At 43.3% G+C, this 22,490-nt stretch overlaps 1 protein-coding gene across 30 annotated transcripts in view; it reads left to right on the top strand.

Moving 5' to 3' along the window:
* Positions 1 to 22,490, top strand: part of ATP2B2 (ATPase plasma membrane Ca2+ transporting 2) — a 697,462-nt gene that overhangs the window by 500,394 nt on the left and 174,578 nt on the right. For all 30 annotated transcript variants that reach the window (XR_008315871.1, XM_053294622.1, XM_053294618.1 and 27 more), the window contains one exon: positions 21,825 to 22,022. Coding sequence is in view for 29 of the 30 variants with exons in the window: in XM_053294622.1 (XP_053150597.1) it covers positions 21,825 to 22,022 (198 nt within the window). In the remaining variant the exon portion in view is untranslated. The remainder of the gene's footprint in view (positions 1 to 21,824; positions 22,023 to 22,490) is intronic.

Raw genomic sequence — 22,490 nt, 5'->3', positions numbered from 1 at the left:
CTGGGAATAACATGGCATCACATGATTGTTGTGGATTGGAAAAAGCAAGTCTGGCAACCAGAAGCACTGAAGATCCAAAGATCCCTGCTTAGGTATTCAGGGGTGTAGGTATTTGAGACCCCCTGGGAGTCAGGGGACAAAATCTGGGCAGGCCCCCCCATCGTGCACACGCAGCGTGCATACACCCCAGCACCCTAAGCCATGCCCCCTACATCTGATGTAAGATGTAAGGGACAACCAACATCTCCCTGCCACCGCTCCTGTCTGGTGGGGAAGGTGGGAATCCTACCTCCTCCTTGGCTGGTGGCCACCCCTGACACTGCCCCTGCCCCTGCCCCGCCACTGCTGCTTCTTGGCCTCCATGATGTGGGAGGTGAGCTGAGCGGGGCAGGCCAGCGCTTGTGGCAGCGGCGAGTGATGAGGCTGACAGGCCTCTCTGACTGCCCTGTGCGCCTGTGTAGTTTAAATACGGATGCCACATGCCTGTTCCCTAACGGCCATGCAACATCCATCGTTGAACTGCTCAGGTGCACAGTTTGGCTGGACAGTTTGGCTAGAGAAGCCTGCCAGCCACAGTGCCCACCACCACTGCCACAGGGGGTGGCCTGCCCTGCTTGGCTCACCCCCACCCCCCTGGAGGCCAAGATAAGCAGTAGCAGCGGGGCAGGGTTGGTGGCGGGGCAGGGCAGGGTGCCAGCGGGGCGGCCTTCTTGGGGTCCCCTTGCAGGCCCCCCAGCCCTCTGGGCCCAGGGACATTTGTCCCTGTTTGTCCAGTAGACGTGATGCCCATGTAGGTATTATTAAAACCATTGTTACCCAGGTGCATCACCCACTTGAACATACAAACAGCCATGTCCCCACAGTGATGCACTCCATAGCACTCCCCTTCCCCCCAGGATATCAACCCTTGTTTTATTCATTCTTCGGTGCAATGAGAGAGAAAATCCCATCTCTCCCCTAAGCCTTCTTATACTTGAGTTTCCTCTCACTTCATCACTATTTGGGAGAATGGAAAAAAAAACAGCAGGAAAGGTTTCTGCTGCCTCTTGTCTTCTGTATATTGCAATTAGATTATAGAAATCCTTGCCTCTCCACAAAGCTTGTTGCACATAACAGAGGAAATAGAGGTAGGATTGTTGCCAAAATTCTGCTTTTCTTTGCTAAATGAGCCAAGCTGATATTTGTGAATCCCTGTGTGTATATTGTTAGATTAGTAAAAGGGATGGAATGAAACCTTGTATCCATCTTGCAACACTTAGGAATTCAGGGGGCTAGATTAGTGCATCCAAGGGTGTGTGGATGCGTACATTTACAGTACATGATCAATTCAAGTGCAACTCTCCGATGTGTCAATATGGCCATCTTTTGAAGATCAGAGTACATTTCAGTTGCTTCCTTTCACGAATGCTTTGTTTATCATTCACATCTGGCCATGCTTATGATATTGGGTCTTACACTGAGGTCTGAATCTATCTTCATTAACACCCATTTACATGGAAGCAATGCTTTTTCTTGTTAAAGAATTCAGGAGGCTCTCAATCACTAATATCTCGAAGTGTAAACTATTAAGAGAAATCTTGTTAAAATTGAAAAAGGGAACTAATTGTAGTGTGTTTGGGTATTTTAGTGGAGTTGTGATAGCCAAGAAAGAGTAAAGCAGACTCCTCCTATTCCTACTCCTACACCTACTCCTATTCCTACTACTACTACTAATATATCATTTTTCAACAAGAGGTTTTCAAAATGGTTTACATAGTTTATTTATTTAATAAATTTGTATACCACCCACTACCGAAGTCTCTAGGTGGTTTACAGCATAAAACAAACCAAGGATTTAACAGTTAAAACATATAAAAGATCAAATTAAAATGCCCATAAAAGCACACCAACTAACTAAAAAGCTTGGCTGAAGAGATGTGTCTTTAGTATTTTCCTAAAAGCCAACAGGGATGGAGCAGCTATTATCTCAGCAGGAAGTACATTCCACAGTCCTGGGGCAACTACAGATGAGCTAAAGAGTTAAAAAGTAATAAAATGGTTTCTTGTTCTGAAAGGAGCTCAAAGTCTAAAAAGATATGCAAAGGTAGACACCAGCAACAGCCACTAGAGGGATGCTGTGCTGGAGATGGATAGGGTCAGTTGCTCTTCCCCTGCTTAGAAAGAATCACCACCTCTTTATATATAGAAAAGTGATTCTTTGCACAATTATCAGCATTTAGCAGGATTCAGTTGCTTGCTGAATCTAGTGTTTGAGAGAGACAAGATAACACTGTGGGATAAAACATTCCAAATAAGTAAAGTAAAACTCTGAGTCTGTGTTTTAGACTCAGCCTAAAGCCCAGCTGGAAGTCCAGCCTGGGTTAGACTGTGTGTGAGAACCATCGGATCGGGTCTAGTTCCAGCGGGACAGCACCACCTAGCCCAGCTTTTTAGCCTGGGTGAATGGCGCCTGTGCACCATTAATCCAGGCTCCGGAATTGTGTGTCTCATCAGGCTTTGTTCATCCTGCCCGAGACATAGAGATTGGCGCCTAGAGTGCCCATCTTCTCGGGGATTTCCCCAATGCCCCATGCAGGGGCGTAATGAGGCTGGAGTGGGCCCAGAGACAAAATTTTAAAATGGGTCCCTCGCTAATACACACACACTCACTTCACATGTGACTTGCCTCTGGGGGGCCCCCTCGAGGCGTGGGGCCCCCCAGGCAGCTGCCTCCCCTTGCCTAATGGTAGTTATGCCCCTGGCCCCATGCTCGGTGTGTGGTGCATTGTGTGATACCTGGAGGCTGGGACATGTCATCCTGGCCTCCAGAGCTCTGTGCCGCCTGGTGCAGCATTGGCTTGTCTGCTCCCAGCAATGTTTAATGGCTTGTCTGGTGGGGAAGGTAAGATTTGTGCAGCCCTCCCCCCCCGCCCGCCCGCTCCACCCAGTTGTATGAATGTTCCCACTGTTTTCTCTGAAAAAGAATGTTGTATTATTGCTATGCTTCTAGCGGTTTTGGCATCAAAATTAATGCATATAGGGAAAAATGCACTTCATTTCTTGAATTTTGTATTGTTCAGTTCTGTTCAGTCCCCCTTCCTTTTTGTTATATTGACAGTACTATAGGATACCTGAGGCTGTCCCTGCCATGCAGAGAGTTTCCTGTATGATTAATTCTGTGTCAGTCTGCTGAGTTTTATGACAGCCAAATGAATGCTGGGAAAGAATGAGTCATTGCTGTTCAAGCCTTCTCAAGGACAAGTCAAGGGTATGGGAGGCAGCCTGTCAAATGTAAGATTCAGGACAGCACATGGACCATTTAAAAAGTATTTAGTTTCAGTATTAAGGAGTTCTGCTTTGGGAAGCACAAAACAGATTGATAGAGTGGAAAGAAATTAGCTTCATCTGTTCTGCTTTCAAAGCTGTCTGCTACGTAAGCATGTACTGCTGTGTCCAGTAAACCACAGTATATCCCAAGTATAAGAATTAATGCTGATAATGAAGTATAGAATAAGAGAGAGACTGTGGTGACATTTGTAGTCTCCAAAAAGTCTTTCTTCCTTTTAGTGCCTTAACTGAATTTAGTGCATTACAATCATAAACACAAGTGTGAATGTCATACATGTGTGTTCACATGCATTAAACTTTCCACATCTGGTCAGCTGGTCTTTTCTGTAGAAATCCCAGAATGCATCATACAAGTGTTGTGGGTATCCTTGCAGCGACGAGCAGGTGCACCTCAGTGCTGGCTGAAAGCAGCCAGTGCAGACACATGGTCAGTTAAACAGTGTTAAAGGAGCTCTTGCTCCCTTAACCTTGTTTAACAGCTGGGCTTCATAGCTGGGTCTGCCACCGAGGAGCCTCCAGGAGCCATACGGCTCCTGGCAGTTCTCACGGACAGCCAAGCTCATGCTTGGCAGCCAAGCAGGATTCTCATGCCCTGTTTTGGTTCATTGTGAGAGCAGCCGCGCTGTGTTCTTCACGATGAGCCCCACTGCCCATTGAGATCATCTGAAGAGGTTCATCTAATACTCAGAGATAAGCCTTCCTTTTGCTCCCCTGAGACTCAGAAATGCACTCCCTGCTAAAATGAGAGCCTCCCCATCTCTGACAACTTTAAAGAAGTCTCTAAAGATTTTTTTTTTCCACCCAAGCTTTTTATCTGCACTGTGGCTTTAAATTGTTTTAAGGCCTTCATTTTTAATCTGTTCGATGTAAACTGCCCAGAGACTGAGGTTTTAGGGTGGTCTACAAATTTGAAAAAACAAACAAACAAACATTCTATCAGTGTTTCTGAAAGTAGTATTGTTGGCCTCCTCTGTGGATGATGCAGAGTCAAGATTAGAGGGCTGCATAAATAAAAAATGTTTATCCTTCAGTGACACTGAGGCTGTAAGTGAATAACAGCAGTTCGGGTTGAGGGGCTGTGTCACTGTATCCTTTTGTTCATGAAGAGCACTGACCAGAATACTGCATTGCGGTTTCCGGGTTTTTTAAAAAAATTGTGGGAACTTACGTTTTTTAGCATAGTTTAGCATATTCTTATTAAATGGAAAAGAGAAAGGGGTATGGAAAGATGTGAAAAGGAGGAGAAAGAATGGAAGAGGATAATCACCTGTGCACAGAGAGCTAAAGGGGTGAAATAATGAGTGTGGCAATCATAAAGTATTCTCTTGAGCGACAGTGATGTACATTCCCTAAAAAGGCAATGAGATGCTCACCACCAGTGCTTGGATCATGGCAAAAGGCATCTGCAATAACAAACACTAGGGATGTTTCCAGATGGTGGAATACTCCGTTTCACAACAGAAGTTCTTACCACTTTTCTACTTGGCCTCCAGATTATGGACCGGGTCTCATGATCAGTGAGACCCAGTTTTGTCTGGTGAGCAGGAAGAGCGGGCTAAGCCCACTCTCCCCGCTCATGAGCGGGCAGGGAGCCCTGGGTGGCCGGATCAGCTGCCCACATGATGGCTAGCTCTGAGACGGAGCCGGCGGGGGTGGGGGGAGCGGGGGCCGTGCGGCTCCTGCAAGCCCCAGTATGCCCTGCGCGAGTGCACAGGGCATACTGGGGAGACCCCTGAGCCGGGAGGCTGCTTTTAAGCCTCTTAGCTGGGGGTCTACTTGTGAGTAGGCATGGCGCGAAGGCGTGGCGCGGCTACTCACGATCGCAAAAAGCAGGTTTGCAGGAGTGCTCGCTCCTCAAACCTGCTTTTTGCTAGGGGTTCTCGAGCAGGTTAGCCGCTCCAGAACCACCGGGCTTGCAGCTGAGCCCGGTGGTTCTGACGACCAACAAAAATCAGGCTAGCCTCTGCTAGCTTGATTTTTGTTGGTTGTGAGAATAGCTCCAGTGTCTGTGACCTTCGTGCAATGCCATTTGTTGCCAATCCTTGTTGATGAGAATTGAGACCTCAATGCTCATCACATTTAATTGGCAGTAAATAGCCAGCAGATTGTGTGATGGTTAAGGACATCATCTGGACACTGAGTAGAAAAGTGGTAAGAACTTCTTTTTAAAGAAGTTTCCTCCATCTGTAAGTACCCAAAGGGAGAGTTTTTCCCCATGATCTGGAATAATGGATATCCAACATTCCTGGTCATGGGAAACCTTCCCGAGGTACAGTGTTTGTATACTGCTGCAGACAAATACTGTACTTGGGGAACGTGGGAAGTACATAGTGACTGCACAGGGGTGTTACCAACAACTGCCCACCAGTCACTGTATTCCTCTTCACTTCATCACAAATGCTCTTGGAAATGGCATTCAACATAAGTAGATGTATGTTAGAAACACAAATAGTGAAATAATGGTATATAGTAAAATCTACAAGCCACTTAGAAATAAAGCACACATTCATTACATATTCAGAAGTAAACTTTACTGAGTGCAATGAGACAAAGAGGCTATTCACACGATGGGAGAAAATCAGGCTAGCGGATCTCCAATCGTGAGAACCATTGGGCTCGAATGCGAGCCCAGTGGTTCTTCAGTGGGTAACCTGCTAAACTACCCCGGTGCTTAAACCAGGTTTGTGGAGCGAGCACTCCGCAAACCTGTTTTTTATAATCGTGTGTAGCCATGGCACGGCTCTGCGCCATGGCAACTCACAAGTAGACCCCCGACTGGAAGGCTGAAAAGTAGCCTCCTGGCTCGGAGTCTCTCCAGCATGCCCCTTGTGCTCGCGCAGGGCATGCTAGAGCTTCTGGGGGCTGCTCAGCCCCCGATCCTCCCAGCCCCCACCGGCTCCATGACAGATCCAGAAGTTGTGTGGGTGTCTGCTGTGGCCGCCCGGAGCAGACTGCCTGCTCGTGTGCAGGGAGAGCGGGCTAAGCCCTCCCCAGGTGGCTCCCACTGATCGTGGGAACTGCCTCAAAGTGTGCATAGTATTGCAGCCACAGACAATAAAGCTGAGCCAAACTAAGTGCCAAGTCCATCAGTTTAAGTAGCTTGTGAATCTTAGCCATATCAACTGTTACTGGTAATTGATTAAAAGAGGAATGATCACATAGGAACTATAATTGGTCTTCAGGGGTTGACTATTGGCACCCACCAATGTGTATCCTGCCTAGTCTTTGATCAGTCTGTGTTTCTGTTGGGTGTTCTGTTTTCTTTTGTTTTATTTTGACAATCTTTAATACTTTCCCCTTTGGAGCACCTGAAATGTCCTCTCATATTTGCTGTAGATATTCTAATTGGTGAAGTTCTGATATGTCTGAAAATGGATTCTGCTTTGTTAATGATCATATATTAACAGGTCTTGGGTGTTGTGGCCTTTAGTGGACATCTTATAAAGTATGTGTCAGTGGTGTAACAAGCTCTGAAGGGGCCTGTGTGCAAGAATGGAACATGGATCTGTTAGAACTGCACAGGAGTGATTGGCTAGGTGCTCCAACTATACTTTTGAGCTAAGGGCAGGGGACTTCACTCAGATTGGGAGTGCAATTCAGACACAGTATCAATTTAGCAGTTCTGGTATATTGGAAAGAATGAGGAAACATAGGTACAGTTTCAAGGGTTCATTAAGGGTAAACATGGGGAGTTACAGAATGCAAGAAGAGGGTTTGGTCAGGCAATTCAATAATTTGGCTAGCGTTTTGAATGAGAGTCTTAGAGGCTTACAATAATTTGACTAAAGTCCTGAACAAGAACCTACTTTGGCGCTTACAATAAAAGGTGCCTGGAGAGTGGGAAGGGAGACAGAAAGATAGGTAAGAAAGCTTAGGGATGGGTGGGTTGAGTTGTTAGTGTTACCGATCTTTTCTGAGTGGGTTCAGTGCACAGCATTTGGGCAGGGCACCTCCTCTTGAGTAGGTTGTAAAGCAGCCAGTAAGAGGAGTGAGGAGCAGCAGCCACAGCTCACAGTGTGAGAGAGTTCATTGGGAGTGAAGATTCTGGGGATTCTGGACTCTGAAGCTATGTGGCTGGGTTAGGGTAGTTATAGTTGCAAATGTGGCCTGAGGCAACAATTGATTCTTTTAGGTGGTTGTCCCACCCCAGAGGGTAGGGAAATCCTTTGCAAAACAACAGGGTCCATTGTGGGGATGGACGAGTCACTGCAGGTTTGTCTTTGTGGGCAAAAAGCAAGGCAGGCTGTGTAAATGTTCAAGTGTATAGAGAGAATGGGGCTATATTTGTTTACTATCTTAAGGCCGAGGTGTCTTAGTGCAAAATGCAGATGCATTGTTTGCTCACGAGTGTCTCCTCCCTGGTCTTTGTTGGCCAACTTATCAAACTTAATAGGGTGAGAAATGGCCACTTCTGTGCTCCCCTATGGAGCATTCCAACTGTTATTTCTTGGGTGGAAGTACTGCTCCCAGAACAATTGGCTTTTGATGGGTGCATTAGCTGGCTCGCCTTCTTTCTTTCTTTCTTTCTTTCTTTCTTTCTTTCTTTCTTTCTTTCTTTCTTTCTTTCTTTCTCTCTCTCTCTCTCTCTCTCTCTCTCTCTCTCTCTCTCTCTCTCTTTCTTTCTTTCTTTCTTTCTTTCTTTCTTTCTTCAATTTCTATACCGCCCTTCCAAAAATGGCTCACGGCGGTTTACACAGAGAAATAATAAATAAATAAGATGGAACCCTGTCCCCAAAGGGCTCACAATCTAAAAAGAAACATAAGACAGACACCGGCAACAGTCACTGGAGGTACTGTGCTGGAAGTGGTTAGGGCTAGTTAAAGGAGGGTCGTCACATCCTGTTTCAGTTTGATGTCTCTTCAACCTGTAGGCATGTGGCCAGGCTTGGCCTGGTCATTACCAATCCGTGCCAAACTGCTGGAGTTTATATGAGGTGAAAGGTTTAAGGAGACTGTGATCCCATAGCCCCGTGCTGCTAATACATCCTACAAAGGGGTGATCTCCTTGAACATCCACACATTTAATGCTGTCATCACGTAGGAACTCTATGTGAAATTTCAAGGCTTTCCTTAAGGAAAGTAAGCTAATGATATTATCCAGTTCTTTGTATGTGTGTCCGTGTGTGTGTGTCCCTATCAACTTCGCAATGCCTAGACTGATTTGGACCAAACTTGGTACAATTGTAGTGGCACACAGGGACCCCTCAACAGCGTAGTTTGTGATGATGTCATCCACATCAATTGAAGATGGTGGATGCATGAACGTTTGAGCTGGAACTGGGCTAACTTGTAAACTGCCTACCTGATTTGGAGCAAATTTGGTAAAGTTGAAGTGACACCTTAATGGCGTGGTTTGTGATGATGCCATGCACCCCAGTTCAAGATGGTGGATATTTGAATGTTTTAGGTAGAAGTGGGCCAACTTATGAAGATACTAATTATCAATTAACATCATAGTAAAAGGAAAGTAGGCAGATTAATTATTACCGTAACTTCTTATTTATTTTCCCATTGATCCCTAGGGGGGAATTATGATTTAAGTTGAAAGTTTGAGTGCAGCTCCACTTAGAGGTGACCCTGGAATGTTTGCAAACTCCCCTTAGTGGTGGCCTATGTTTTTTGCACATATTTGCTTAATTGTAGATCTGCCCCTGGAACATTTGCAAACTTCTTGTTTAAAATGCCATTAAATTAGGGATTTGGAAGCAGTCATAGGAGGGATGAATGAGTAGAGGCTTGGGAAGGACCGCTGCACATGATCACATTTGGAGAAGGGCAGTTCCCACTATTGAGGTGTGCTTGACCTATTAGGGATGTGCACAAACCTGTTCGGAGGCCCTTTTATGGGCCTCTGAACAGGTTCCAACACCTGGTGGTTTGGGAGGTTCGAAGCTGGGGGAGATAACTTTAAGGGTGGGGAGGGTGCACTTCCCCCACACCTCTTCTTCTTCTTCTTCTTCTTCTTCTTCTTCTTCTTCTTCTTCTTCTTCTTCTTCTTCTTCTTCTTCATCTTCTTCTTCTTCTTCTTCTTCTTGTAGGAGATAATGGCATACCAGGACCATAAGGTCCCACAAACGCCACCTACTGGAGATCCAAAAAATATACACAAATGTTCAAAAGGAGGAGATGGAGTCACAAATATTCAGAAAGATGAGACAATTTAAGGAATCAACACAAAAGAGAAGTAGCAATCTTCCAATATTGGCAGTCCAAAAACAGTTCTTGGAGAGATCTGCCATAGAGATTAACAGAGCGAAGAGACAAAAGGAAAAGCTCACGTTCATCACAAAAATGAACACAATCCCACAAAAGGTGATCAATTGTCTCATACACTCCACACAAAGAGCAGAAATCGTTCTCAGATTTTCCAAGGAGATGAAGCCTGTCTCTAGTTGAACAATGTCCCGTCAGTGTTCTAAACAGGGAGACTTGACGAGTTCTTCCCGAAATATTGAAGAGCTGAAAGTCTCTCAGTTTCGGACAAAAAGCATATACCCTCTGACTCGTAGGGTCATCATCCCATTCCTTCTGCCAAATCTTCCTCATCTCCAACCCAACCCAATTTCTGACTTCCATAACATTGAAAGGGACCTCGCAATCTATAGACAAACGGTCCAAAGATCATTTTGCAATAGAGTCCGCAAGTTCATTTCTAGAAATCTCAATGTGAGAGCGAACCCAACGGAACCTAACGCGAAAACCCCTAGAAAGAAGATTATTCAAATTCCAAATTTCTGCAACCACAGGAGACTTATTCAAAAAGCTACCCCCTTGGATGGCCTGTAATCCTGACAAGGAGTCTGATAAATTCACAAACCTCCCAGGATGCATATCCTGAATCCATTCTAGAGCCAGGACCACAGCAGTCAATTCAGCAGTCATTATACTTACACCATCAGTCAATCTACAACCCTTTTCTATTCCCAAACTGGGTACAACAAATGCAGCGGAGACTCTACCATCCTGAGCAGATTTAGAGCCATCCGTAAAAATCCTACAAAAATCTGAATCAAAAGACAATCTTTCAAAAGTCAGAGATTTTCTCTGCTGGAACTCACTTAAAAACCGGTCCAGCGGGACAGCAGTCAAAATATGTTACAAAATGTACAATCGTGTATTCATTACACATGCCAAACAGCACATGGGATTCAGACAATTTCATACTATCAAATTGTTTTCTGTGGGAAATTTGATCTTGTATATGGCAGCCATGCTGTTCACATATAGAAACAAAAGAACCACAGACATAATTCAGAATGCTAAAAAAGTGTAAAAGGGCTGAAATTCTGAACATTTGTGAAAATATCACATGAATTTATGTACTGGGGAAGAAAAGGGTAATTTTGACGACATAGATATGAAATCTAAGAACATGTTAGACTAAACAAGCAGAAACATAACCAGTACTTTATGTTCCTTGATTTATTTGCACTTATATGGGATTTGCTTGCAACAGGGTCAGATTTACGGTTTTCCCTAATTCCCCCTCCCCAATTATGCATAACTTTAATGTTTAACTAGTAGCCAAGAGAAAACGAACCGCATGATTAGCTCTATCATCCCAAAAGAACTTTGGGCTACATTTGCATAGCTGAGTCAAAACAAATATATTTAGTTTCATTTTTGCTATAATCAAAAGACACCTGCATTTATTTGTTTTCAGATGTGTCCCCAGAATGCATCTATGTTTCATCTTAGACCTGGATACTAGATATAGCTATGCAAAGGCTTCCAAAGATCAAAACTACTGTCCGTAGTCAACAAGACATAGATCAGAAAAGGTCTTGGCCCCGGCAACAGCGAGCAGCACAATCTCTGTGTTTGTCCAACCAAATTTAGCAAACTACACAACTTGAATAAGCTAAAACTTAGGCGGAGTTCATTATGTGTAATCCCAATACTTCTGTATCTGACCATGCATATTTGCCATGAAAATTTAATCTCATTGAAGTTTGACTCAATTTGGCAAATCATTTTTTAAAGTGAAGGAAATCTGAAAATTAATTTCTGACATCCTGACTAATGCTGTGTGCGTAACTCTTAGCATTGTTGCACATGCAGTGCTAGCCCTATGACAGCCTCTATGCTTCTAAAGTGTGGGTGCTGTTGCTCATGAGCATGAGTACTTTTGGAGCTCTCTCTGTACTGTGGAAACACTCTGTTAAAGTGGAAGTACATCCCTGAGGGTCACTAAAAACAGCCAACATTTGTTATGTGGCATAGTAATGTTCAAAGGGGAGAGTTTAAAATCCCATTATGTGCACATATCTTTGTACACAGGTAAAGAAACATTGCAGATCTTCAGCATGATTTCTTTTCTGTCTTCATGTTCATTCATAGTCACCAGATTAGTTGCCATTGCATTTCATTGTATTTATGATTTTTGTGTGAGCACTACCTTTACAACATTAGCTTGGAATTATCATTAATTCATGTTGTTACAAGGGAAGCAATCTATTCCATTTAGGGCAGGGATGTCAGACTCCTAGGCTGCAGACTGGACTCGGCCTGTAGAGCTCTGTTGACCAGCCCACTGTCTTTCTTCCCCCTATTGCCTGCTGAAGAGGCAGCATGTCTTCTTACAGTATTTGCCTGCTGACAGTCAGGCTTCCTCCCCCCCTCCCCTACCAGCGTCAGCAGCATTTCTCTCTTTATTTCCCCTCCCCATGTGAGACTAGCCAGCAGAGACCAACATGGATGGGGAGCAATCTGCAGGGGTGGGCAAGGTGGGACCAGTCAGCAGATACCTTCTGCCCCTGCTGCTGCCACTCATGGCAGGCTTATAGTGTGGAGCCATAGGTACAGGAGAAATAAAGAGAGAGGAGCGGGAAGACAAGGATGACAAAATCAGTCAGTCATCCTTTATTGCGGTCATAGACCAATATTTAGTAAAACATACTTACACAAAACTCAGCATAATAAAACAAACAATCAATGCAATACTGACAGGTTAAAATTAGGACAGTTGTGGTGAACTTACTGAAAGCCAAAGAGAGCAGAGCACCCTCCATTACAATCATAAAATAGGAATCATGGAAAGAAGAAAGCAGAACATTATTGAGAACCTAAGCGGATGTCGCAAATGATATAACAGTACCTTGCCATTTTGCTAATTAGGTTGTCATCAAGACTGGACAGTAAGTACTTCAAATAGAAGTCATCCAAATGCCCAGGAAAACGTTGCAGCAAAGGGGACTCTAGTCTTAAGCGGGCATCCCTATAGAAATTACAGTATAAAATGGCATGCGCACTTGTCTCCACTTGACCAGACCCGCAAGGGCAAAGTCGAGCAGAGAAAGGGATACCTTTAAATCTTCCCTCCATAACAGCAGATGGAAGTGCGTTAAGATGGGCAAGCGTCAAAGCACGTCTAAATTTAGGAATGGTAATTAGACTCAGATAGCTGGCTGGTTTAATGTTAAATATTTGATCCCCCAGAAAGATATTCTTGGGCAAGGAAGCAACTTCTTCCTGCAGTTCCATGTCCATGATACATTGTTTGATCTCAATCCTGGCTCGATCATATCCCATTTTGATAATCTCATCCTGAGAGAAACCATAATGAGCCAATTTGTCAATAATTTGGGTCTTCCACTTAAATCTGAAACAATCAGTCTTAATAATGACAAAATCAAAAGAGAGTGTGGGGTCTTCTTCGCTGGGCAATGGATGATGGAGGAGGAGGAGGAGGGGTAGGAGGAGGAAGAAGAAGATGAGTGAGTGGAGGGTAGAGGAGGGGGAAAGAGGAGCTCTGCTTGGGATATGGTGTTGCTTTGATTATTGATATGATTACTGAGTGTTAAAAATCTGTTAAGAACTGTTGAGAATGTTAAAATATGACTTATTTATTTATTTAGTTGCTGACCATCAGATATGATGGTTATGTTCAGAATTTCTTTCTAAAAATAAAAATAAAAATTAATTTTTCCCTGAGCATATTTTGGTGTAAAATGTAGTGTATTCAGATAATTTCAGTGGCAGGAATTATGCGTGCAGAATTTGGTATCTGTAGGTCATTGAGGAGTATGATAGTCAGCATTTCTTTTAAAAATACCAGAAAATTATTTAAATTTTCCTCAAGTGTATTCTGGTGTAAAAATAGTGCATTCAGCTAATTTAATTGGCAGGGCAAGGGAGGTAGGAAGAAAGGAAGAGTGTGAGAGAAAGTGGGAGGAGTAGGAGAAAGACAGCAGGTGTGATGCGATGAAAGGTGGCATGAGGCTATGTGCAGGCCCCTGGAGGTGCACTGGAACAAAATCTGGCCCACCACCTTATTGAGTTTGACACTCCTGCTCTAGGGACCTTGTAGGTTAGGTTATAAAACAGACAGTTTCCCAGAAAGTCACAGCCACAATTTTAAAAATCCAAATAAATATATATTTTATTGAATACAGAATAGAGGTTTGGATGTGATAGAACATGTGGGTATTCCCACGTTACACAGATTCTTAAGATGTTTCCCATGTCTGGGCTCTATATTGGTTACTCTGTATTGGTTGTTCTATATTGGTTGCTCAAATGCATATGCTATACTGAAGACTGGGGGAAGGGAAGAGTGTGAAGGGCACCAGGAAAGAGAAGGAGGAAGATGGATCCAAGAAGAGAGAAAAAGCCAGACCAGAGGAAAGATCCAGGGAAGTAGCAGAGGAGAAGAAAGAACAGATCCCAATGAATTGGGGAGAGAAACAGATTGAATCAGTCTAGGGGACCAGAAAAGGGAGCAGAGGGGGAAAAGAAAGAGAGCTGAGCAAGTTTGGGTAGAGAACATAGATTGAGTAAGTCCAAAGGACTGGAGAAGGGAGTGGAGGAGAGGAAGGAAGAGCAAGTTTGGGTAGCGTAAGCAGATGGAGTCAGTCTGGAGGGCTGGAAAAGGGAGCAGAGGAAAGGAGAACAAAATCCAAACTAATTTGGGTAGAGAAAGCAGATTGAACCCATTTTGAGATCTGGAGAAGGTAGTCAAGTGGAGAGACAAGAAAGTCCAAGCAAGTTCAGGTAGAGAAACTAAACCAGAGTAAGGAGGAAGTTTGTTCTATCGAGGGAGGGCCACGGCTCCAGAGGCAGATCAAAACCCGAGGGTGGGGTTATGCAAATGAGGGGAGATTGTTGGGAACTAGGAAGTGAGCCATGAATGGATCTGAGCTGGTGGCAGTCCTTGTGTCGCCAAGGGTTCACCTGGTGGGAGAATGAATGACTGTATTGGTGCTGTGGGGGATTAAGCAACTGGAGACCATGATGGGGGATTTTGCAGCTAGAATCACCTGAAGCAGAAAGGGTATCCCGTGGGTACCTTTGAAAGGGAAAAACCAGCTAAAATTCACTCCAACTCAGGTAAAAGCCCGAGTCAAGCACTTCGCTGTGGGTTGCATTCTTATGAAATAATGGTCTGCTTGATGACATCCCCCCCCCCCCCCACACCAAGGACCAAATCTCTTATGAGTCTGTGGTCTTGGGTTGATCTTTGGATCAGGATCCCTACAGGGATTCTCTTTTTAACTAAGGGGAAGAGTTGGCTGCCCTCCTTTCTCTGGTAAAAGACAGAACTCTAAAGAACTTTAAACCTTCTAGCTTGACTAGCTGGTACTTCAACAGAGGCGTAACTATAGGGGGGGCAGGGGGGGCACGTGCCCCGGGCGCCATCTTTTCTGGTCACGTGGGGGGTGCCGCCATGACGAAAAATTTTTTAAAATTTTTTTTAATTTTTTTTGTTAATACAAATGTTTCCTGCTCAGTGCAGCAGCGCTGCAGCAGTCAAGGGAGTGCGTCGGCGCCCCCTCCACCATGAGAGGTCCCTTCCGCGCCGCCCGAGAATTGGCGGCGGTGGCAGGCGCTTGTGAGGAAAAACCTAAGTATAATGTCGTATGTGGGGGGGCGGGGGGGGCGCCATTTCAGTGCTTGCCCCGGGCGCCGTTTTCCCTAGTTACGCCTCTGTACTTCAAGTACATACACACACAGTCACAAAGACACACAGAAACACACACACACCTGGGATGGGAAGAGTGAAATGGTGGTGGTGGTGGTGGAAAATAGAAAACTCCTGGGAGTGGAGGAAGAATACAGTTCTTCCTGTAATTACCTGTCCAAATGAGGAAAAGGGAGGCTGGATTCTCAATGGAGGAAAATGGGGTGCGGCAATGGCAAAGCAGAGGGACTAATGGCTTCAGAATGGTCCCAAGGACTGCATAGATTAGGGAGTTTTGGTCAGGGGTCTTATAGAGTAAAAATATATTAGATGTGCCTTTTCAGGTTAAGGAGTAATGGGAGAGGAGAGCTGGTCTTGTGGTAGCAAGCATGACTTGTCCCCATAGCTAAGCAGGGTCTGTCCTGGTTGCATATGAAAGGGAGACTAGAAGTGTGAGCACTGGAAGATATTTAATTTTTGTAAACCGCCTTGGGGTTTTCTTTTAACGAAAGGCGGTATAAAAATGTTTTAAAAAAAAAAAATTCCCCTCAGGGGATGGAGCCGCTCTGGGAAGAGCAGAAGGTTTCAAGTTCCCTCCCTGGCTTCTCCAAGATAGGGCTGAGAGAGTTTCCTGCCTGCAACCTTGGAGAAGCCACTGCCAGTCTGTGAAGACAATACTGAGCTAGATAGACCAATGGTCTGACTCAGTGTATGGCAGCATCCTATGTTCCTGTGTTCCTATGGATGGTCTTCAATGGAAAACAATAGAACAGTGGATTCAAAGGGGATAGACTGTGAAATGTGATTATCTGGATAACCTGGGTAGCCAAATGTTGTTTTTAAGAGATTGTAGGGGCTTGTTGACTCTAATCCATAGGCAGATCCAGGAAGAACGGTTGAGTGGCATCTAGGTGAGGAATGTAGATACCTGTGGGAGGAGTGAAGGGCCATGGAGATCTGGTTTAGAAGTCTCAGGGATGCTTAAGAATGGTCATGCAAAGTCTGTTTTGGGGTGTCAGGGAGCCTATTGCAGACTGCTGTGGGGACAGGATAGTTGCTATGACGTTCTAGGTTATTCTTAGCTCCAGTGCTGAACACTGTTCCTTTCCTGGATTCTGTTCCTTTCAAGCACAGGTCAGGCACCTCTGTGGGGATTCCAAGAGGTTTACAGCGAGTCCCATTTCTGGACCCTGTAACAATATCAGAGCTGCAGAAGAAACAGTGCAATTGCATTGCACATAGTAGCAACTTTCAAGTTAAGGCAGATTTCCCAAGATATTATTTTTAAATGTATAGTAGCTAAATTCTGAGTTTGGAAAAAATAAATCTATACACACCATATTCAAGTGGTTTTCCTAAACATTTTTAAAGTATGTTGTACTTTCAGACTGCTGCTCTTGTAAGTGTTTTTCCATTCTGGAAAGTATACAGTATAGCACCATATGAAATCATTTTGTTTGTCTTAACTCAATCTGTTGATGTGGAGTTGTTTGTGACACATTTTCCATGTAGCATCAAGAACTATTCAACTGATGGGACTTCTTAAAAAAAATGCTCTGTGCAAACAACTGTTCAGTAGGCAAAGGATGTATCAGAATAATTAATTATATGATGTCATTTGGGGGGGGGGGAGAGAGAGAGAGGGAGAGAGAGAGAGAGAGAGAGAGAGAGAGAGAGAGAGAGAGAGAGAGGTTGAACTGTATCACTCCAGTGAAGCCCGTGGCTTATACATCAAAGACATGAATGAAGTTAATATACTATGCAAGACTGCAGGGAACAGTTTAAATCATTCAAAGTAATCATAATATTTCATCCTCCCACATAATTTCAAAACAGATTAGAAGATTCTACTAACCCCCTGAAAAATCTTTGTCCTGCACATAAATAAATAAATAAATGACACTGTGTAAATAATTCTCTTTCTAAAGCACTTATATAACTCTAAAAATAAAGGTAAAGTGTGCTGTCGAGTTGGTGTAGATTTCTGGCGATCACAGAGCCATGTGGTTGTCTTTCGTAGAACACAGGAGGGGTTTACCATTTCCTTCTCCCGCACAGTATACATATTAGTAAATTGCTGATATACCTTTTTTTTAAAAGAAGGAATTAATCAGAAATACTGCAGTTGTTGGCTTATATTGTTGGTTTAAGCAGGTGCACAGCTTGGGAGTACTCCTGGACCCAGGCCTCACCCTGGTCTCTCAGGTGGAGGCCATGGCCAGGAGTGCTTTCTACCATCTTCGGCTGATTCGACAGCTGCGCCCATTCCTTGAAGAAGATGACCTCAAAACAGTGGTGCACCAGCTGGTAACCTCCCGGCTTGACTGTTGCAATGTGCTCTATGTGGGGCTGCCTTTGTACGTAGATCAGAAACTTCAATTAGTTCAGAATGCGGCAGCCAGATTAGTCTCTGAGGTAACCCGGAGAGACCATATTATGCCTATTTTGAAAGAATTGCACTGGCTGCTGGTATGTTTCTGGGCAAAATACAAAGTGCTGGTTATTTCCTTCAAAGCCCTGAATGGCTTAGGACCAAGTTACCTCAGAGAGTGCCTTCTTCTGCATGATCCCCACTGCACATTAAGGTCATCTGAGGAGATTCATCTCCAGTTACCACTGGTTCATTTTGTGATGACTCAGAGGTGGGCCTTCTCTATAGCTGCTCTGGGGCTGTGGAATGCGCTCCGTGCAGAAATCCGTAATTTGAATTCTCTATTAGCCTTCAGGAGAGCCCTTAAAATGTATCTGTTTGGCCTGGATTTCCAGGGTTTTTAAATCGGTTTTACTATTTTAACCCGGTTTCAGGGTTTTTAATTACTGCAATTGTTTAATTGTTGTTTTAAAATGTTTTTAAATTGTTAATTGTCATTATATTGTTTTTAAATTTCTGTTTTAGCTCTTTACTGTTTTAATGGTTTGTTTTAGTTGTAAACCGCCCTGAGCCATTTTGGAAGGGCAGTATAAAAATAAAAATAAATAAATTAATTAATTAAATAAAAATATGTGCAGCTAACAATGTGAAGGAAGCTACATGTTCATATCATGGGGAATACTAACATTGGCAGGATGTTTGTTTTTTTAAAAAATAACTTCATTTGCTGAATTGTCACAGTTCCCTTTGCCACCCTTTGGACAGCTAACTAGGCTGTCATAAATTAAAGGCCATAGGAATGGGCTTGAAGGGAGGGGTGTATCTAGGGTGGGGCAGGCAGGGCATGTGCCCTAGGTGCCACTTGAAGGGGGTGCCATTTTTTAAAATTAAAAAATTTAAAAAATTTAAAAATGGCCACCGAAAACAAAATAGCCACTGTGCATGCTCAAATGGCCTCTGTGAGGCCCTAGTATAGGTCAGGCCTTGCAGAGGCCATTTGAGCATGTGCAGTGGCCATTTGGGTTTCAGCGGCCATTTTTTTTAAAAAAAAAAATTAAAATGGCCACTGCACATGCTCAAATGGTCCCTGTGATGCCCTAGAGGCCAGCGGTGGGAGGGGGAACCTTTGCAGACACCCACCCTTTGGCCTTTAGGAAGCCCCCCAAAGGGGCTACAGGTTTTTTAAAAAATTTAATATAGTATCAGTCACTGTACACATATTCAGTTTGGCACTATGTACAGAGAATCAGGGCTTGTGAATACTGAGCTGAAGTTTATGAGCTAGGATTGTATTCATTTGTGCTTACTTTGCTTCTTGTGATAAGTGAGTTATATGTGATGTCTTAATAATATCGCTATTCATGGTGAGTTTGTCTTTGAATCAGTGTGAAATCCTTAGTATTAAGGCCCACTGAGAATTTCTTGCTCTCTTTCTCTCATTTTAACTGTCTTTCTGAAATACTAGAATATATTCCAAGCAGTGACACAGTTTACTCTACATACTCTACATACTCTTTACTCTTGAGCCCCTGGTGGCGCAGTGGTAAAACTGCCGCCCTGTAACCAGAAGGTTACAAGTTCGATCCTGACCAGGGGCTCAAGGTTGACTCAGCCTTCCATCCTTCCGAGGTCGGCAAAATGAGTACCCAGAATGTTGGGGGCAATATGCTAAATCATTGTAAACCGCTTAGAGAGCTCCGGCTATAAAGCGGTATATAAATGTAAGTGCTATTGCTATTGCTATATACTTTAATTATTTTCAGAGTATCTGGGAAAAGTCAAACACTCCATTTATTTTTAAAACTTATGTAATAGTGATGCTACAATGCATAGTAAGGAATTAGTCAGGCACTTCTGTTTAGTTTTCCAAGTACACCTCCACATAGTATTTGGGTATTTCATGAGCCCCAGCATACTGAAATGTGTAGTTTTCCAGCATTTTTTGGTCTGGCTACGTCCACTTCTAAATAGATTTTGAAATATTAAAAGATTAATGAGCTTGACTTGTATTTTTGAGCTGATATTATGGTAATATTATCTGAAATATGGGTGTCAGATGTTTGGACAGGGGGCACAATTTCAGTGCTTGCCCTTGGCGCAATTTTCCCTAGATACGTCTCTGCTTGAAGGGATGAGCCTAAAGGCAACATAATTTTCAGGCATGTTGAAAATTTGCAGGCTTCTGGAGAAAAACTGTGTGCATAAGTGCTGAGGGTAGTGTTCCCTCTAAGGCGTGCATGTGTGCACACACTCACACATTTTTTAATGTCCGCTCAGTTAATTTTAGATCCTGCTCAGGTTGAATCAGTAAGGCCCCACTCTGGATGCATGTGTGCACACACTGCCTTGATACTTCCTCCCAAAACAAAATTCATTCCGCACACAGATGAAAAAAAATTAGAGAGAACGCTGGTTTGGGGTAGCAGTTGGTTTGGGGGTTATACAATCTTGACATCAAGATAACTTCTCAGTTTTCCTTTATCCCAATTCCTCCATTGCTATAGTGGTTGTTGGAAGTGTATGTAAGGGAGCGTAAGCGAAGAAAAAGAAATATGTCTCTCTTCTGAATGGTACAATTCTCTGTTACTGCCACATGAACCTGGGAGGCCAGTGAGGCATATAATGGAAGGTCAAAAAGGGCTTTGTGAGCTTTATGGGGTATGGTAGTTTTTGTTACCACTGCCAGAAATAGTTACTTAGCCATGTGAACCATTGCTATAATAACTGTGAAAATTGGCAAGAGAAAAGCTTAGTTAGACAAAAATAGGGTCTGAAAGTTCTGACATCAAGAACAACATCTACATGAAACTGCTGGAAGAGATCATCAGGGGATTTGGTGCAGGGTGTTATCAGTACACTGATAACACCCACATCTTTTTCTCCTTGTCAGCTTCATCAGGCAATGGCATAACTTCCGCAAATGCCTGCCTAGAGGCAGTAATAGGCTGGATGAGGGATTACAAATTGAGACAGAATCCAAACAAGATGGAGGTACTCATTGTAGGAACCTGCAGTTAAGGGAATGGAATAGATCTGCCGGTTCTGGATGGGGTTACACTCTCCCAGAAGGAACAGGTCTGCAGTTTGGAAGTACTTCTGGACCCAACCCTCTCTCTGATACCTAAGGTGGAGGTGATGGCCAGGAGTGTTTTCTATTAGCTTCGACTGATTTGCTAACTATGCCCTTTCCTGGACATGCATGACATTAAGACAGTGTTGCACATGCTGGTAACCTCCAGCTTTGACTACTGCAGTACACTCCACGTGGGGCTGCCTTTGTACATAATCTGGAAACTGCTGTTAGTGCAGAATGCTGCTGTCAGATTGGTCTCCGGGGACTTCCTGAAGAGACCATATTAATCCATTTTTAAAAGAACTACACTGGCTACCAATAGGTTTCCAGGCAAAATACAAAGTACTTGTTATTAACTATAGAGCCCTCAATGGTTTGGGCCCAGGGTATTTAAGAGAACACCTTTGTTGTTATGAACCCCGCTGCCTATTAAGATATTCAGCGGAGGTTCGTCTGAAGGTGCCACGAACCTTCATGGGATGACAATTCAAGGGCGAGTTTTCTCTGTAGCCCCCTGAACTGTGTAGAGACCTTCCTGCTGAGATTAGAGCTTCTCCATCCCTGTGTGGACCTGCATTCCTTAGCTTTTAAGGGTCTGGGGGAAGTCCTCATTTTTAAAGGGAGGTGCCCCACAATTTAGTTTCCAAATTGCATGGAGGAGGGACTTCCAATCCATTTTCAGAGCTGTACACAAAGTGGTTTGTTTTCCACCCATAATAGGATTTGTCTTTTTCTTCTCTCCTGTGGAGTTCATACAGTGAATCCTGAATTATTTTCGTCATATTAACTTGCTCCATTAATACATTGTTTTGTCACATCTTCCTAATATTTTATGAATGCCAGATAAAAAACATTTCCATAAGATTATTTATGCTATCTTATTATTCTCTGTAAATTTTTGCTATAGTTTTATAAAATAAATTAGTCATTTAGAGCAATGTATAATAAATGCCAATGAAATGTACTCCTAAAATGTTTATGTAAATGTACAGAAATCTCTGTCATACAGTAGTAAGGTCTGATCTTGTCAAATAAGTCTAATAAGCCACAAATGCTAAATGATAACATTTGATGTTGTTACTATAAATGGGGTTAATATGGATGCTAACATACTTGGCAGACTCCTAAACCATTTTTGTTTCATTTATTTATAGGATTGCCTGGCACTGCTACTGACTTAGATAAAAGAAAGCTAATTTTTGGGAAAAACTTTATACCTCCAAAGAAGCCAAAAACTTTCCTACAATTAGTCTGGGAAGCATTACAGGATGTGACTCTTATCATCTTGGAAATTGCAGCCATCATATCTCTTGGGCTCTCATTTTATCATCCACCTGGAGAGGGGAATGAAGGTAAAACTGTTACAAATCCTATACATTGTGGTTTCTTGTCTGAATTGCTGTATGTTCTGGAGGAAACGTCTCTCCCCCCACCCCCAACGTGCTTTTAAATCATCCGATTGTATATCTTTCTCTCCTAAATGTTTAACTGGAAGAACTTATTTTTGTATTTGGAGCTTGCATGTTCTCTTTCAGTTCTTATCATATGTCCTAACTGCATCTAGCAGTGGAAGAATTGAAAAGTTAGTTTCACCCCTCTCCAAGTGCATCCTCAGAGATGCACTCCAAATGTTTTTGATATACACAGTCAATGAAGTTCATCATGAAATTATTTGTTGACTTAAGGAACAGAAGAGTAAATGCGAAGTAGTAAGGCTTTTAAAACAAAAACACAAACACCCTTAAGCCCTGTTCTTTTTGAAAGCAGTCAATAAATATGGTCCCGATAATATTATAGTTTGGATTATTATATTATATTAT

This window comes from Hemicordylus capensis, chromosome 2, assembly GCF_027244095.1.
Source record: "Hemicordylus capensis ecotype Gifberg chromosome 2, rHemCap1.1.pri, whole genome shotgun sequence".
In the NCBI taxonomy this organism is placed as follows: domain Eukaryota; kingdom Metazoa; phylum Chordata; class Lepidosauria; order Squamata; family Cordylidae; genus Hemicordylus; species Hemicordylus capensis.
Note: the sequence above shows the minus strand (reverse complement) of the source record. Positions and strands in the feature narration are given on the sequence as shown.